We start from the raw sequence: 14,719 nt of genomic DNA, 5'->3' as shown, positions 1-14,719 counted from the left end.
TGGCGCCAAGTATCTCCCTGTTGATTGGCCAAGATTCTCCAATCACACCCGGAGTGCCGGGAAATGTGGAGGGGGGGGGAGATTGTGGCCCCACCCCCTTCAGTTTCCGCTAATCAGATCGTAAAAAATAATAATCCGTAAAATTGGGAGCATTAAACTATACGTTGAAACGTGAATCTACAATAAAGTTAAGGTATGTGAGGCAAGATGTTGGACCTACTGGCCTAGTTTTACTTGTGGGGGGATAAGCTCCAGCTCTGGGGCCCCAGGCAGTATACCATGGTCGTTGTGACAACGCTGGTGGTTCTCTTAGTGACGACGTTGGTGCTAGTAGTGGTGGTGCTAGTAGTGGTGGTGCTAGTAGTGTTGGTGGTGGTGCTAGTAGTGTTGGTGGTGGTGCTAGTAGTAGTGGTAGTGGTGTGTGGGGGCGCGTGCGCGGCAGTGTTCGTGCGGGGGGGGGGGGAGGGTAGAAGGGCAGGGTGGTAACCTTGAACCAGAAAATTTTGGTGCACTCAACCGGCAAGGTTGTGGCAGCGTGACCCCGTCTACCTCACTCCCTCCTTCCCTGCCCCTCTACCTTCCTCCCGGAGGCAGTTCCCAGAAGCGCTTCCCTCCTCCCCCTAGCCCTCCCCCTCCCCACAATCCCCAAATCATACAAACTGGGTTAAGCCTGGCTATCCCCCTATCCCCCACTTCACCAAGCACACCTCTCTGGGGTGTGTACCTTTCCCGGACCTGTTACTTGTGCTCTCTCTCTGTCCCCTCCCCTTCTCTCCTCTGAGTTCCCCCCTTCCCCCCACGACTTCCTTCCCCTCCTCTCCTGTTCCCCTCGGGGGATTAATCTGACGTTGTTACACTTCTCCCGGGGCAGGGACGTGTGATCGTCAGATTATCACAGATCCCCTTCAGGTGGAGGCAATAACCGCCTCCACCTCTCCCCTCGTGTGCCCCCCCCCCTCCCCACCTGTCACCCTCCACGTGACCCCCCCCACCTGCCCCATCCTCCCACCTGCCCTTAATGAGTGGTTCACAAGGTGTGTATCTGTGAGTGAGGGATGCATGTGGTGGTGGAGACGCAGGCGTGAGTGTGCTTGTGTTGTGAGGTGCTGGTGCCGGCGTGGCGCAGGCGTGCTCCCGCACCTGTGTCTTGGGGAGATGTTTACCTGCCCTTGCTCACGGGGCGGGGAGGGAGGGAGGTGCTCGCCTGCACGGGTGACCACGCCTGGAGGAGGTGACGTCGTGGATCACGGGTGGACAAGTGCAGAGTCCCTCCTTCCTTTTAACCACCCTCACCCCTTCCCCTGCCTTCCATTATCCCCCATTACCATTGTTGTGGCACTCTATTAGCTTCACTGGGGGTTTCCTGGCCGCCTTGTGCGGTCATGGATGACGTTTTCTATGCCTCGCCCTCGATTGGTGGGTTGCTTGGGTTCGTACGTTCATGGTTAGGCAAAACGGTTGTAAATTTTTTACGGAGAGGAAGATGGAGAGGCCAAGGGGCATGGGAGGGTGGGTGACCTGGGGGTGCTGGGGCTAGGGAGTCAAAGGGGGGGAAGGGGGGTGCATGTTTGCCTGTATTCTGCTGTATCACAAAGACCAGCATTTTTTCAGGGGGGGGAGCTATCGTTACAGGCGAGGCTATCGTAAGAGTCGTGAGGATTATTGTTACTTTTCTCTACGATAGCCTGACCGAGGTGTGTGTGCCGCTGTGGAACACGTATTGTCCTGAGACACAGAGAGCAACAGCAGGGATCGTAAGTGCAAAACTTAAAACGTGAGTGGCTTAGAAGCCCGCAAGATTAGCCGCAGAAGTGCCACCGTCACCACCACCACCAGTGATGGAGCACGGAGAATGGTGGTGATGGTGAAGCAGGATAATGGTGATTGTGGCGATTGTTGGTGCCTCTATAGTGCCGTGATGGTGACTCCTGCGGTGGTGGGTCGGGGAGCACCAACACCATACTGGTGGTCCACAGTCGTTGTATACCCAGGATCTCACTATATTTCCCATTTCTAAACTTCCCCTCACCTGTACCTCTCCATCCTCTTTACTCTCCCCCCCCCCAAAAAAAAGGGGTTCTTGGTCTTGTTTTCGTCTAGTGATGGTCTTAAGGTGGTCTAGCCCCTGCGGGATGGGGGGGGGGGAGTTGTTAAGACCACCAACATCATTTATTAACGAAGCAGCAAATATACTGTAGCCTTGACTACCGCTCAGTGCTGAAATATTTTGGTGTACAGGTACCGGACATGTTGTTGTTTTAGATTCAGCTACTCAGGACGAAGTGTCCATGTAGCACGGGCTATGGTGAGCCCGTAATACCAGGCACACACTTCTGTGTACGTATACGGAGCAGCAGCAGAGGTAGGTGTGTGTGTGTGTGTGTGTGTGTGTGTGTGTGTGTGTGTGTGTGTGTGTGTGTGTGTGTGTGTGTGTGTGTGTGTGTGTGTGTGTGTGTGCATGCGTGCGCGCCTTGGTGTAGTGTTCACCCCGCGGGAGACCAATGTACGCCTTCAGCACACAATGCTAAAAGGGCCATTGTTGTGGCGTAACTACCGCGCCGCTGGTGAAGACAGCGGGAAGGACGTATTTTTATGGGCATGGCTTTTGACTTTGGTGTCAAACTCAACCCCTCTATCTGTTTTGCCTCTCTACTGACGCAGTCTAAGCATTTGGGTGCAGGGCGCGCCGCATCCCTTTATGATGATGACGCTGTGTGTAGAAGTACACAGACTTATGAGGATAAGAGACTTGAAGTGGCCAGGAGTTGAAAGTGGACCATCAATTATTTGCAAGTGTGGGGAAGTGGTGTGTTACAGGTGAGGCTATCGTAGGATAGTGGGAATTATCGTTACAGGTGAGACTATCGTAGGGGTAGTGGGAATTATCGTTACAGGTGAGGCTATCGTAGGGGTAGTGGGAATTATCGTTACAGGTGAGACTATCGTAGGATAGTGGGAATTATCGTTACAGGTGAGGCTATCGTAGGATAGTGGGAATTATCGTTACAGGTGAGACTATCGTAGGGGTAGTGTGAATTATCGTTACAGGTGAGACTATCGTAGGATAGTGTGAATCATCGTTACAGGTGAGGCTATCGTAGGGGTGGTGGGAATTATCGTTACAGGTGAGGCTATCGTAAGGGTAGTGTGAATTATCGTTACAGGTGAGGCTATCGTAGGGGTAGTGGGAATTATCGTCACGTTCCCTACGACAGCTTCACCAATAAATAACAGTGTGGATATAACGCCAACCCCCGTCACCTCGCCATTTATCACGCCACAAGATGCAGAAAGTGGTGTCCGTAGGCGGTAGGGAAGAAGACGAGGGCTTTCCTCTCTGACCTCCAAGCCGCGAGGGGTCAGAGGTCATCTTCGTGGTGAGGGGCAGGAGGCAAGGGGGGTTAGGGCAGTGACCTCCTGGTTCTCTCGTGTCATCGCCTCAGTCAGCCTCAACGATCTTTGTTATTAAATGTTGTACTGTAGGAGGTTGTGGTGATTTGTACTTTGTCAACACTTTTTTTTACATTTGGAGGTTCAGCCCGGTGCCGGGGCCTGTGTTGGTGCCACTGTTGGTGCCGGGGCCTGTGTTGGTGCCACTGTTGGTGCCGGGGCCTGTGTTGGTGCCACTGTTGGTGCCGTGGCCTGTGTTGGTGCCACTGTTGGTGCCGGGGCTGTGTGTTGGTGCCACTGTTGGTGCCGGGGCCTGTGTTGGTGCCACTGTTGGTGCCGGGGCTGTGTGTTGGTGCCACTGTTGGTGCCGGGACCGTGTTTCAGAAGCAACTATTATCAGTTCAGGTGTCGTGGGACCGTCTAGGAGTGGTTGCATTCCTCGTGTAATTTCTTGAGCCGTGCTGGCATGTTCCGGCAGCTGTAACCCCCCACCAACCACCCACTCCTCCTCCCTTCTGTCACCTGATGGCTCTTGCGCGCGCGCACTCGCTCATCTAACCCTCCCCCCCCCCCACCCCATCCTCGCCTCCTTGACAGAAGAGCCAAGGAGCGTTGATTACATCCTTCGTGGCGCTCTTTTGTGTTTGCGCTCTAAAGAGTTTTTGAGAGGTAATGACTGGTGAGGGGGGGGGGGAGACTGGTGAGGGGGGAGGGAGGGTGGTGAGGGGGGAGGGAGGGTGGTGAGGGGGGGGGAGACAGTTGAGGTAGTGCTTACCTAACAGTGACTACGAGGAAGTCATTTATGACACTGTTGAACCTGTTGTGTTATTTTAACTTTTTGAGGTTCAAGTTCAGTGTCAGAAGGATATCTGGCCATAGTGGGGAAGCTCTGTGTGACGGGTCTGGGAATAATGGTGTCTGACGACCTGACCGTCAGGGAGCATAACCAAGCAAATATTGCGTCAGTCAGAAAACTGATACGGTGACAAATCTAGGGATCCCGTCACAATGCTCATGCTATTGAAATCACTTTTGTCTTGAGTACTGCTTAGTACTCACTTCCCCCTTCAGAGCAGGAGAGATTGTTGAAATAGAGCGAATACAGAGAACATATACGGCACGCATAGACGCGATAAAGCACCTAAATTATTGGGATCGTCTCGAAGCTCAACAAATGTACTCGATAGAAAGGAGACGAGAGAGATATCAAATAATATACACATGGAAAATACTGGAGGTACAGGTCCCTAATCTACACAGTAAAATAACAACGTACTCGAGTGAACGATATGGAAGAAAATACAGAATAGAGCCAGTGAAGAGCAGAGGTGCCATAGGCACAATCAGAGAACACTGTATAAACATCAGAGGTCCGCGGTTGTTCAACATCCTCCCAGCGACTATAAGAAATATTGCCGGAACAACCGTGGACTTAACTGCAGAAAACTGTCCAGATATGATCTTGAAGTGAGGGATTGTGGTGTGGACGATGGTGATGGTGCCGGGGTGATTGGGCACTGTCTCGCCAACCATCATCTCATTTAAAGGGGACGAATGCAGACAAAAAAAATCTTGTTCTTAAGGGGGTGACGAAGGGTGAGGGGAGAAGTGATCCCAGGGATGGAGAGAGGGGAGGGGGGGGGGGGAAGAGGGGGGAATCCAACAGTCACGCTACACAAGTGTTCCTTGTAAGCTGGTCACCGTCACTTCTTAGGGGTGACAGTCCCTCCTACTCTCCAGCACCCGCCCCCCCCCCAGGGTTACCCCACCTGTCTACACCACTTGTGTATGTGTGTGCGTGTGTGTATTTTATATATATATATATATATATATATATATATATATATATATATTTATTTATTTAAAATAAACACACACACACACACACACACACACACACACCGGGGCCGGTGGCTGAGCGGACAGCACGCTGTACGCGTGATCCTGTGGTTCAAAGGCGCCTGACAGCTGGGTGGACAGCGCTTTGGATTCATAGTCCTGAGGTTCCGGGTTCGATCCCGGTGGAGGCGGAGACAAATGGGCAAAATGTTTCTTTCACCCTGATGCCCCTGTTACCTAGCAGTAAATAGGCACCTGGGAGTTAGACAGCTGCTACGGGCTGCTTCTTGGGGGTCGAGGACCGGGCCGCGGGGACACTAAGCCCCGAAATCATCTCAAGATAAACCTGCCGGGTTCGATTCCGGGCGCTGGCGAGAAACAATGGGCAGTTTCTTCCACCCTAATGCCCCTGTTACCTAGCAGTAAATAGATACCTGGGAGTTAGTCAGCTGTCACGGGCTGCTTCCTGGTGTGTGTGTGTGGAAAAAAATAAATAAAAAATAAATAGTAGTTAGTAAACAGTTGAGTGACAGTTGAGAGGCGGGCCGAAAGAGCAAAGCTCAACCCCCGCAAGCACAGCTAGGTGAATACACACAGGGGGAGGGAGGGGGTCCCCAAAATACTGTGTTTCTACACACAGGACATCATACACCATAGACACAAAAGTCAGTATTTTGTGTGACCTGGTGGAAGTGACGCCTCGGATGACTGGCAACCTGACCTGTGATGACCTGGTGTGCGCAGGATGACCTCACGTCACCCGAGGACTGGGGACGTGCCCAGAGCCAGCTACAAGGCGCTGCTGGCTTTCACTTGTAACCAAATACACCTCGGCCACTCTGGTGACGGAAATGTATACCCCTAACAGCGGGAGGGGGGGCGGCGGCGGTGTGAAGGAGGGGGCGGTGATGTGATGGAGGGAGGGGTGGTGGTGTGGAGGAGGGGGGCGGTGGTGTGAAGGAGGGGGCGGTGATGTGATGGAGGGAGGGGTGGTGGTGTGGAGGAGGGGGGGCGGTGGAGTGAAGGAGGGGGCGGTGATGTGATGGAGGGAGGGGTGGTGGTGTGGAGGAGGGGGCGGCGGCGGTGTGAAGGAGGGGGCGGTGATGTGATGGAGGGAGGGGTGGTGGTGTGGAGGAGGGGGGCGGTGGAGTGGAGGGGGGGGTAGGGGGGAAGAGCTATGTTCATGAGAGTTTAAGGATAACATGCAATTGCTGCTTCTTGCCCATGATATGAGTGCTGTACTCGTCTAGTTGTACTCACGTAGTTGTGCTTGCAGGGGGTTGAGGTTTGTCTCTTTGGTCCCGCCTCTCAACTGTCAATCAACTGGTGTACAGGTTCCTGAGCCTACTGGGCTCTATCATATCTACATTTGAAACTGTGTATGGAGTCAGCCTCCACCACATCACTGCCTAGTGCATTCCATTTATTAACTACTCTGACACTGAAAAAATTCTTTCTAACGTCTCTGTGGGTCATCTGGGTACTCAGTTTCCACCTGTGTCCCCGTGTTAGTGTTCCACCCGTGCTGAAGAGTTTGTCTTTGTCCACCATGTCAATTCCCCTGAGAATTTTGTAGGTGGTGATCATGTCTCCCCTTACTCTTCTGTTTTCCAGGGACGTAAGGTTCAACTCCTTCAGCCTTTCCTCGTAGCTCATTCCTCTTAGTTCCATGACGAGCCTGGTGACATACCGCTGAATCTTGTTTAACTTTGTGATTGTGTTTGGCTGCGGAGTTGTATCCCCTCCGGTTGAACTCTTCCTGTTGGGGACTAAACTCAAATACATGGTAGAAGTGGCGATGTGGGTTAAGTTGAGTGATTAATATCCTTCATGGTTGCAGGAACTCCAGCAGCTGAACCTTGTGTGACGTCCGTGTACACAAGTTTCCATCAATCTCTCCTCATGGTTGGCACGGGCACACCTGTCTCCGGCAGGTGTGCCCGTCCTTGTGGGTAGTGTCCTGTAGTTCTCGGTCCATTGCTCAAAATTCTTCACCAGTTGTGTATATGCCGCTGATGTTACCGAGCTTGTGTTAGCCTCGGGTGACAGGTTGCGTGTGACCCGTTCTCCCAGGCTGTTTTTTTATATCACCCAAGATGGGTAACCTACCGTAGTGAGGCCCCGGGTCTCTCACTTAATGTTTCTTGCATCCGTCTTCAATACTTTAATGATAGGCTTGGCTCTGTTAATTATTTTCATAAATAACACAGTCGAGCTCACAACTCGAGCCTGGCCTCTGGCCGGGCTTGGGGAGTAGAAGAACTCCCAGAACCCCATCAACCAGGTATCAAGCAGGTAACAGTTTAATGATTAACAATGGCACTGAGATTCAACATGATAATTATGGCCGACAGACGCTCGTGTGGCCAAGAATGCGAGACAGATCATGTTCTTCGTTACTAACGTGGGTCCGCATGTCTGCGGGCCACCACTGACCAGGGGTCCCATATAGGCGGGGGTCCGGTGGTGCTCTAATTATGGGGGCGTCGGGTTACTCCCTGGTTGGGGGAGGAGGGAGGGGGGGGGGTTAAATAGTGGGGTGTGGAAGTGGGTGGATATGGTCCCGAGGAAAGACTGTTGTGGGGAAGGGGACCATTGTGGTAATTACTGTGGTGTGGGCGGGCGTTGGCCACACGCTTCCTATCTTAACTGCCTCGTTTACCTTCTCCAGTTAGCTCTCTCTCTCTCCCTTTCTTGTCTCCTCATTCTTCAGTTGTCAAGACACAACCTTGCTAGCGGCAGTAGTCGGTACTGTACTGGATCTCGCCAGTATTCACATGCAGATAATGTGTGGCTTTGCACACCTCGCCCGTAGTCGTCTCAAGTGTACCTGGGGCTCCTTAGACCACTGAAAATGGTTTCCGGTGATTCATCTTTTGTCAGCGATGGACTTGCGTGGCAGGTTGCCCCATCTTGATATAATAGTTCCTGTTTACACGCTTACGGCCAACTCCTGTTATGACCGTTTGTCTGACTCACTCATTGCAAGTCCAGTCGCTTCCGTACCGTTGTGTTTTTGGTTGGTCGGTACAGTTCCCTTGTGGCGATCGCTCAGTCGAAGAGGATTTCTCTCTGGCTCGTCGCCCGAGGCGGTCGACTTTCCCTCCTGGTGTGGTTCTCTACTGGGCGTTACGAGGTGTTCCTCCGGCGGTGTGGTGGTGGTGGCGGGGTCCTACCATGCAGCGCTCGAGGCGCAAGGCGTAAAGTGTTGCTTCAGCAAGTGTGCGAGGCGTTTCAGCAGCAGCTGCCGCCGCGGAAGTAACTGCACAGCAGCACCGTTCCCGAGCAGTGACGCAACAGCAAGTGCTGCAAACTAATGTCTGAGAGGGCACCTTGGTGGCGGAAGTCATAGAGGGGAAAAGCGCGGCAGAGGACGAGATGGCGGCGGTGATGGGGGGGATTTTTCTCCCTTATTTCGAAGATAATGCAACACTATTTGGTAATAATTGTTAGCGTCTTTAATATCACTTAAACCCACCATTATAAACAAAAATTTCAAGCGTGTATCTTGTGAGATAACTGGCTGCATCAACCAGGTAGTCATCGGGCAGTTGGCGTAAGGTATTGTAGTTGAGGAAGTAGTGGTTGTCGGGCTGCGACCAGCCGCTTCCAACAGCCTGGTTGACCAGATCACTAACCAGAAGGCCTGGTCAGAGTCCGGGCCGCGGGGACGTTGATCCTCGGAATCTTTGGAAGGTAACGGAAAGGTAAGCAAGGGTAAGACTTACCTACACACGGGGCCGATTACCCACAAGAACCTAGGGAGAGGTTCTCCATCTGGTCGTGCACCCTGTTCTGTGGTGTTGATCTAGGTGTGCCGGGCAGGTGTGTGCCGGGCAGGTGTGTGCCGGGCAGGTGTGTGCCGGGCAGGTGTGTGCCGGGCAGGTGTAGGGGGTGTTTGAGAGGACTGTTCCATCAACCCCTCTGGCTCTTGAGAGGAGGAGGAGAGAGGAAGAGTATGAACAACGGCGGGAGAGGCGAGAGGTGGCCGCCCACGCCCGTCGTCCTGGGCCGCCCACGCCCGTCGTCCTGGGCCGCCCACGCCCGTCGTCCTGGGCCGCCCACGCCCGTCGTCCTGGGCCGCCCACGCCCGTCGTCCTGGGCCGCCCACGCCCGTCGTCCTGGGCCGCCCACGCCCGTCGTCCTGGGCCGCCCACGCCCGTCGTCCTGGGCCGCCCACGCCCGTCGTCCTGGGTCGCCCACGCCCGTCGTCCTGGGCCGCCCACGCCCGTCGTCCTGGGTCGCCCACGCCCGTCGTCCTGGGCCGCCCACGCCCGTCGTCCTGGGTCGCCCACGCCCGTCGTCCTGGGCCGCCCACGCCCGTCGTCCTGGGCCGCCCACGCCCGTCGTCCTGGGCCGCCCACGCCCGTCGTCCTGGGCCGCCCACGCCCGTCGTCCTGGGTCGCCCACGCCCGTCATCCTGATGGTTCTTGTCTCAACAGTAAGAGCGACCAAGATTCTTCACATTGTCTTCGCGGTCGGTCAGCGCGTGCGTGCTTCAAGACACTGGTTACAAGACAATACAGTAGTTACTGAAATGATATTTACTGAGCGCCTGAAGCGTGTGCAACAAGCCAGAGCACTTTACAAATCTGTTACTGGTGTTGGAATCATTACAAATGCAGACCGTTCTCTTTTAAGGTTTCACCAACGTCAAGAAAACGGTCAATGTAAAGTGTCCTCTCCTAAGGTCCAGAGGACCCAAAACAGAAAACGGGACAGTACGTCACTTTCGCCAGCCGCTTCCATTTTCTAGCACGACGATGTTTGGGCTTATGTAACGCATACGAGCGAACAGCGACGTTCTTTAAAGGAGGACAGGTTGGCACGGGAAATATGGAGGGGTGCCACCCAGTGTTGGTGGCACCCTTGTTGTTGTCACAGGGGTGTGGTGGCACCCTTGTCACGGGTGTTGTGGCACCCTTGCCACCGTCACACGGGTGTTGGTGGCACCCTTGTTGTTGTCACACGGGTGGTGGTGGGGCAGCAGCGACTAGGAACGTGGTGTAGGAAGGGCGGAGGTTTAGGGAGGTTGTCGTAGGAACAGATGATGTTGATGAGAGGGCTCGGGGTGGGAGGTGGCGCTCGCCCTCGCCATTTATGGAAGTTCACCCGTAAAAACCGGTTCGCCGAAGGAGGCATAACCTTGTTCCTTGAACTTGACGCTGCAGCCTACTCGCACTTCCTCTGGTTCCGCCGCAAGTTCTTACGACGCTCGCCATGTCTCTCTCTCTGCAGCGGGAGACACGTTCTCAGATCATGGTTACTGTGTACTTTTGGCTGTACTTGGCAGTATGGTGACGTGTGGAGGATGGTGCAAAATGGTGATTGGCAAAAGGTTGGGTGTTTTTTTTTTTTGTGGATGAATAGTTGCTTCTCCGGTGATGCAGATCAGTGAATGAATGTGGCGGGAAATGCTGTAATTTAAATTGTGTTTGGGACGCTCTATTTAATCGCCAGCTTCCACGTGATCAGGGGAGGGGGTGAGGGGTTGCAATGCGTGTCTTAAGCGGGGTGAGAGGGTGCATTGGGTGTCCAAGCGACCCTGAGGGTCCCCCCTCCCATCCCCCCCTCTTTTTATTATTATTACACAGTGGTTACACGAGGGTCAGCCAGGGAACAGCCTGCTGTAGAAAAACAAATTAGTAATTAATAACGATTGACAGTTGAGAGGCAGGCCTAAAGAGCAGAGCTCAACCCCCGCAAGCACCACTAGGTGAGTACAGTGTGTCACCTGGTATCAGGCGCACACTACCCTCATGCTGCCATTGATATAAGAAAGAGTACCGATATTTCCGGAGACACGGGAGACATCTTCCGTCACGCAGGGTGCAGTCGCACCTCCACAGATCTCTAGTATCATCTATTGATACTGGATCAAAAGAGCCACCACCTACGGGCTATTCGTGCCCGTGCCACCTTTTGTGTGGCTTAATCTTCATCAATCAATTTCCGGAGAATAAGTTGGTGATCGCTCACCAGACGGGAGACATCTCCCGTCACGCAGGGTGCAGTCGCACCTCCACAGATCTCCAGTATCATCTATTGATACTGGCTCAAAAGAGCCACCACCTACGGGCTATTCGTGCCCGTGCCACCTTTTGTGTGGCTTAATCTTCATCAATCAATTTCCGGAGAATAAGTTGGTGATCGCTCACCAGACGGGAGACATCTCCCGTCCACTACGGGCTCACCATAGCCCGTGCTACTTGGAACTTGTTCCGAGTAGCTGAATCTATAACAACAACAACGGAGAATTAATTGCATTGTGTTGTGTTGCAGGTGGACGGTCAGCCAAGCTTCTGCACGCTGCCTCGCCAGAAGCGGGAGGTGACCTTCCAGATCCGGACGGTGGTGTTCGAGAAGGGCCCCGGCCACCGCTCCCTGGGCTTCAGCATCGTCGGGGGCACAGACTCCCCCAAGGGCTCCATGGGCATCTTTGTCAAGACCGTCTTCCCCCAGGGCCAGGCTGCGGCCTCAGGCGCCCTACAGGAAGGTGAGTCTTCACCGGTCGGCGTTCAATTCCCGACCGTCCATAAGTGGTTGGGCACCATTCCTTCCCTCCGTCCCATCCCAAGTCCTTATCCTGACCCCTTCCCAGTGCTATATAGTCGTGATGGCTTGGCGCTTCCCCTCCTGATAGTTCCCTTCCCTTCTGCGATTTTAGTTCACCATCTCCCTGAAATATCCTGATTTCATTCTCTCTCAACTTCAGCCGTAAAACTATTTTTGTTCTTTTGTTAATAACTGGATTATTTATCAGGTGTGTTCCATAATGAATGGTGTTTAATCTTAGCACTAAGCCTCTGGAAGTAGCGGCTTTCATTCTCTTAAATGATCTCTAGTAGATTACTTATCATAGTTAACGTTTCTGTTATTAATCCATGATTTTCCTTTAAGCTTCGTATCTCATTGTTGCCTGTGGCACCTGTTCCCTCAAACTTCATTTTGGGTTATCTCAGGGTTTCATATCCTATTTAGAGCCACCTATTTATCCAAGGAAAATGGAAATCCCATAAATATATCTGCTGGAAAAAATAAAACTTATCCAAAAGATATCTCTAGAAATGTTTCCTAAGACTGAATACCAGAGGTGTCAGTCACATGATCGTACCCCCCCCCCCCCCCCTGACATGACCCATGACCCCCGGAGTTTTTTTTTGTATTATTATTATTATTTTCTACCACAGACGTGGTCACACATTTACAATGCTAACCAGCATATATACATTTTCTTCTGTCCTCCATGGACCCTCCTGAGGGCGCGCCTCGTGGCCATTGTGCTCCACAAGTAACAAGGTCAAAAGGGCCACTGAGCTACTTCGTGAGGCACCACAGTATTGGCCAGTTTAGGTCTGTGCTTTTTTTTTTCCCCTGTATATGGATACACAGTATTGCGGCACAGCCTCGTTACTGTGCTGTGCCCCTGAGAGGAGCGCACTATATAATATTCAGTATAAACTTGGTGTTAGTTCGACCCCGAAAATCGTATTGGCACTAAATTCGTATTAGTAATTAGCTCGATCCAAATTTCGCCAATAGATGCACTAATGTGATTTGTTTGTGTCAACAGGCGACGAGATCCTGGCCATCAACGGGAAGCCTCTACACGGAAGCTCTCACAAGGACGCCATCCTCGCCTTTAAGGAGATCAAACAAGGCAAGGTTGTCCTCCACATTGGCCGCAGACGCAAGAAGAAGCTGGCAGCTGCCCAGTAGTCGACTCCCTTCTCCACCAAATTAGAAGCTGTCGTGTTGCTCATAAAATCTCACTTAGAGTAAGGCAGCTTTTATGTACCATATATTGTAAGGTACGGTTGAACCTTCCCCCATTCCCACACCTTCTCTACCTACTCCCTGCCCATTCTCTCCTCCCTCTCTCCTCTCCCTTCCTCTCTCCTCCCTCTCTCCTCTCCCTTCCTCTCTCCTCCCTCTCTCCTCTCCCTTCCTCTCTCCTCCCTCTCTCCTCCCTGTCTCCTCCCTCTCTCCTCTCCCTTCCTCTCTCCTCCCTCTCTCCTCTCCCTTCCTCTCTCCTCTCCCTTCCTCTCCTCCCTCCCTCTCCTCCCTCCCTCTCTCCCTCCCTCTTTCATCATCATCATCATCATCATGGGAACTGCAGTCCTTTAATTAAAGAAGAAAGATTATCATCAACTTTTTGTGCTCAATTACCCCTTGTGTTTAGAATGACTGCACTTACCATGAAAGATGTGTACATATATGCGGCACTCATTTCAAATTCCTACACAGTGCTTAAACGCTAAAGTTTAAATACGAGAGGTATTTTATGATGCTTCTCTTCTCCTAAAAGTAACCATCATGCACATAATTTTTTTTTTCTACTGAGAATTTGTATATATATATATTTCCATTTGTTTTTGATATAATATTTTGTACTTACCACTGAGCTCGTGAAAACTGTGTTCTTCCGTCAGCTGCTTCCCCAGCTTCCTTCCTAGTCCATAGAGCTCCAGTGGGTCGTGTGTGTAACTTACAGTCTACTTATTGGTTCTTTGTTTTAAAGGAACATTTCATTTTCTGTACAGATTATAGGAAAACACATTTATTTTATTTCTAAATCCATTACATGTCCTTGTTGATATCATACATAGCCAATGTGATATAGATTGTAAAAAAAGTTTACTCAATAAACCATAATTAAAATCTTGTTTTATTATACACTTTTTTTTCAAAATAATGGTTCACGCTGACTCGACTTTGGGTGTACTTCACCCTACAAATACAAATAATCGCCAACAGATCCTAAAAACCTAACCTAACCTAACCTAACCAGTGCCTAAATATGCACAATATGCTAATATGTAATAATAATAATAATTTATATTTGAGAAATGTTCTGTTTTGAACGAACAGCATGTTCAAATTGATGAATGCGTCTTTGGGGTCGGCCGCTGGATGGAATGGACTTTGAGGACGGGTTGCATGGTAACAAAGCCGAAAATGTGCCACCCAACCAATCCAACCGAGAATAAAGGAAAATGACGTTCCTGTCCGTCCTGAACCGGAACGTCATTTCAACGTCACATTATTTTCAGATGTTTCGGTTAAGTGTCTTGACTCAAGTTTGTGACCTGAAGATATTCTTTCATTACCCAAATTTGAATTAATTCTGCTCGTCTGTTTATGCCCAAGAACAGTAGTAATCAACCTCATTTGGGAAATACCTTCCTAGTCAACTTTGAGAACTAATCTGTGTGTCTCACGGTATATACGAACCCATAACAAACCCGCAGGTCTCCACCAGCTCCTTAGAAGCCAAGTAATTAGAAGTAATTAGAAGAAGTAATTTAGAAGCCCATGTAAACCAGCTCTTTAGAAGTCCATTAATTATCAAAAGGTTCTAAATATCACTTAAGATGTCAAAAAGCGAACAAAGGCGCAAAAGGCGAGCGATATCAAAGACATCTGATTCCCTCGCGGTCAGTTGTACCTCGAGGATCCTTGGTGAGAGTCGGGAAGCAAGACCCACCTA

At 51.4% G+C, this 14,719-nt stretch overlaps 2 protein-coding genes across 6 annotated transcripts in view; both read left to right on the top strand.

Annotated features, from left to right (window-relative positions):
- The window catches only part of LOC123761629 (uncharacterized), a 180,637-nt gene extending 166,747 nt beyond the window's left edge, over positions 1 to 13,890 (top strand). For all 5 annotated transcript variants that reach the window (XM_045747679.2, XM_069330721.1, XM_045747681.2 and 2 more), the window contains 2 exons: positions 11,512 to 11,725; positions 12,803 to 13,890. In XM_045747679.2, the coding sequence (XP_045603635.1) occupies positions 11,512 to 11,725; positions 12,803 to 12,948 (360 nt within the window). In that variant the 3' untranslated portion in view covers positions 12,949 to 13,890. The remainder of the gene's footprint in view (positions 1 to 11,511; positions 11,726 to 12,802) is intronic.
- Positions 8,675 to 11,505, top strand: LOC138368211 (uncharacterized). Its single transcript, XM_069330723.1, has 2 exons — positions 8,675 to 9,084; positions 9,115 to 11,505. The coding sequence occupies exon 2, from the start codon at positions 9,188 to 9,190 to the stop codon at positions 9,983 to 9,985; it is 798 nt and encodes a 265-aa protein (XP_069186824.1). The 5' UTR covers positions 8,675 to 9,084; positions 9,115 to 9,187; the 3' UTR covers positions 9,986 to 11,505.
- Positions 13,891 to 14,719: the final 829 nt, after the last annotated feature.

Source organism: Procambarus clarkii, chromosome 24 (genome assembly GCF_040958095.1).
Source record: "Procambarus clarkii isolate CNS0578487 chromosome 24, FALCON_Pclarkii_2.0, whole genome shotgun sequence".
Classification (NCBI taxonomy): Eukaryota; Metazoa; Arthropoda; class Malacostraca; order Decapoda; family Cambaridae; genus Procambarus; species Procambarus clarkii.
This window is presented reverse-complemented; position numbering and strand designations above follow the sequence as displayed.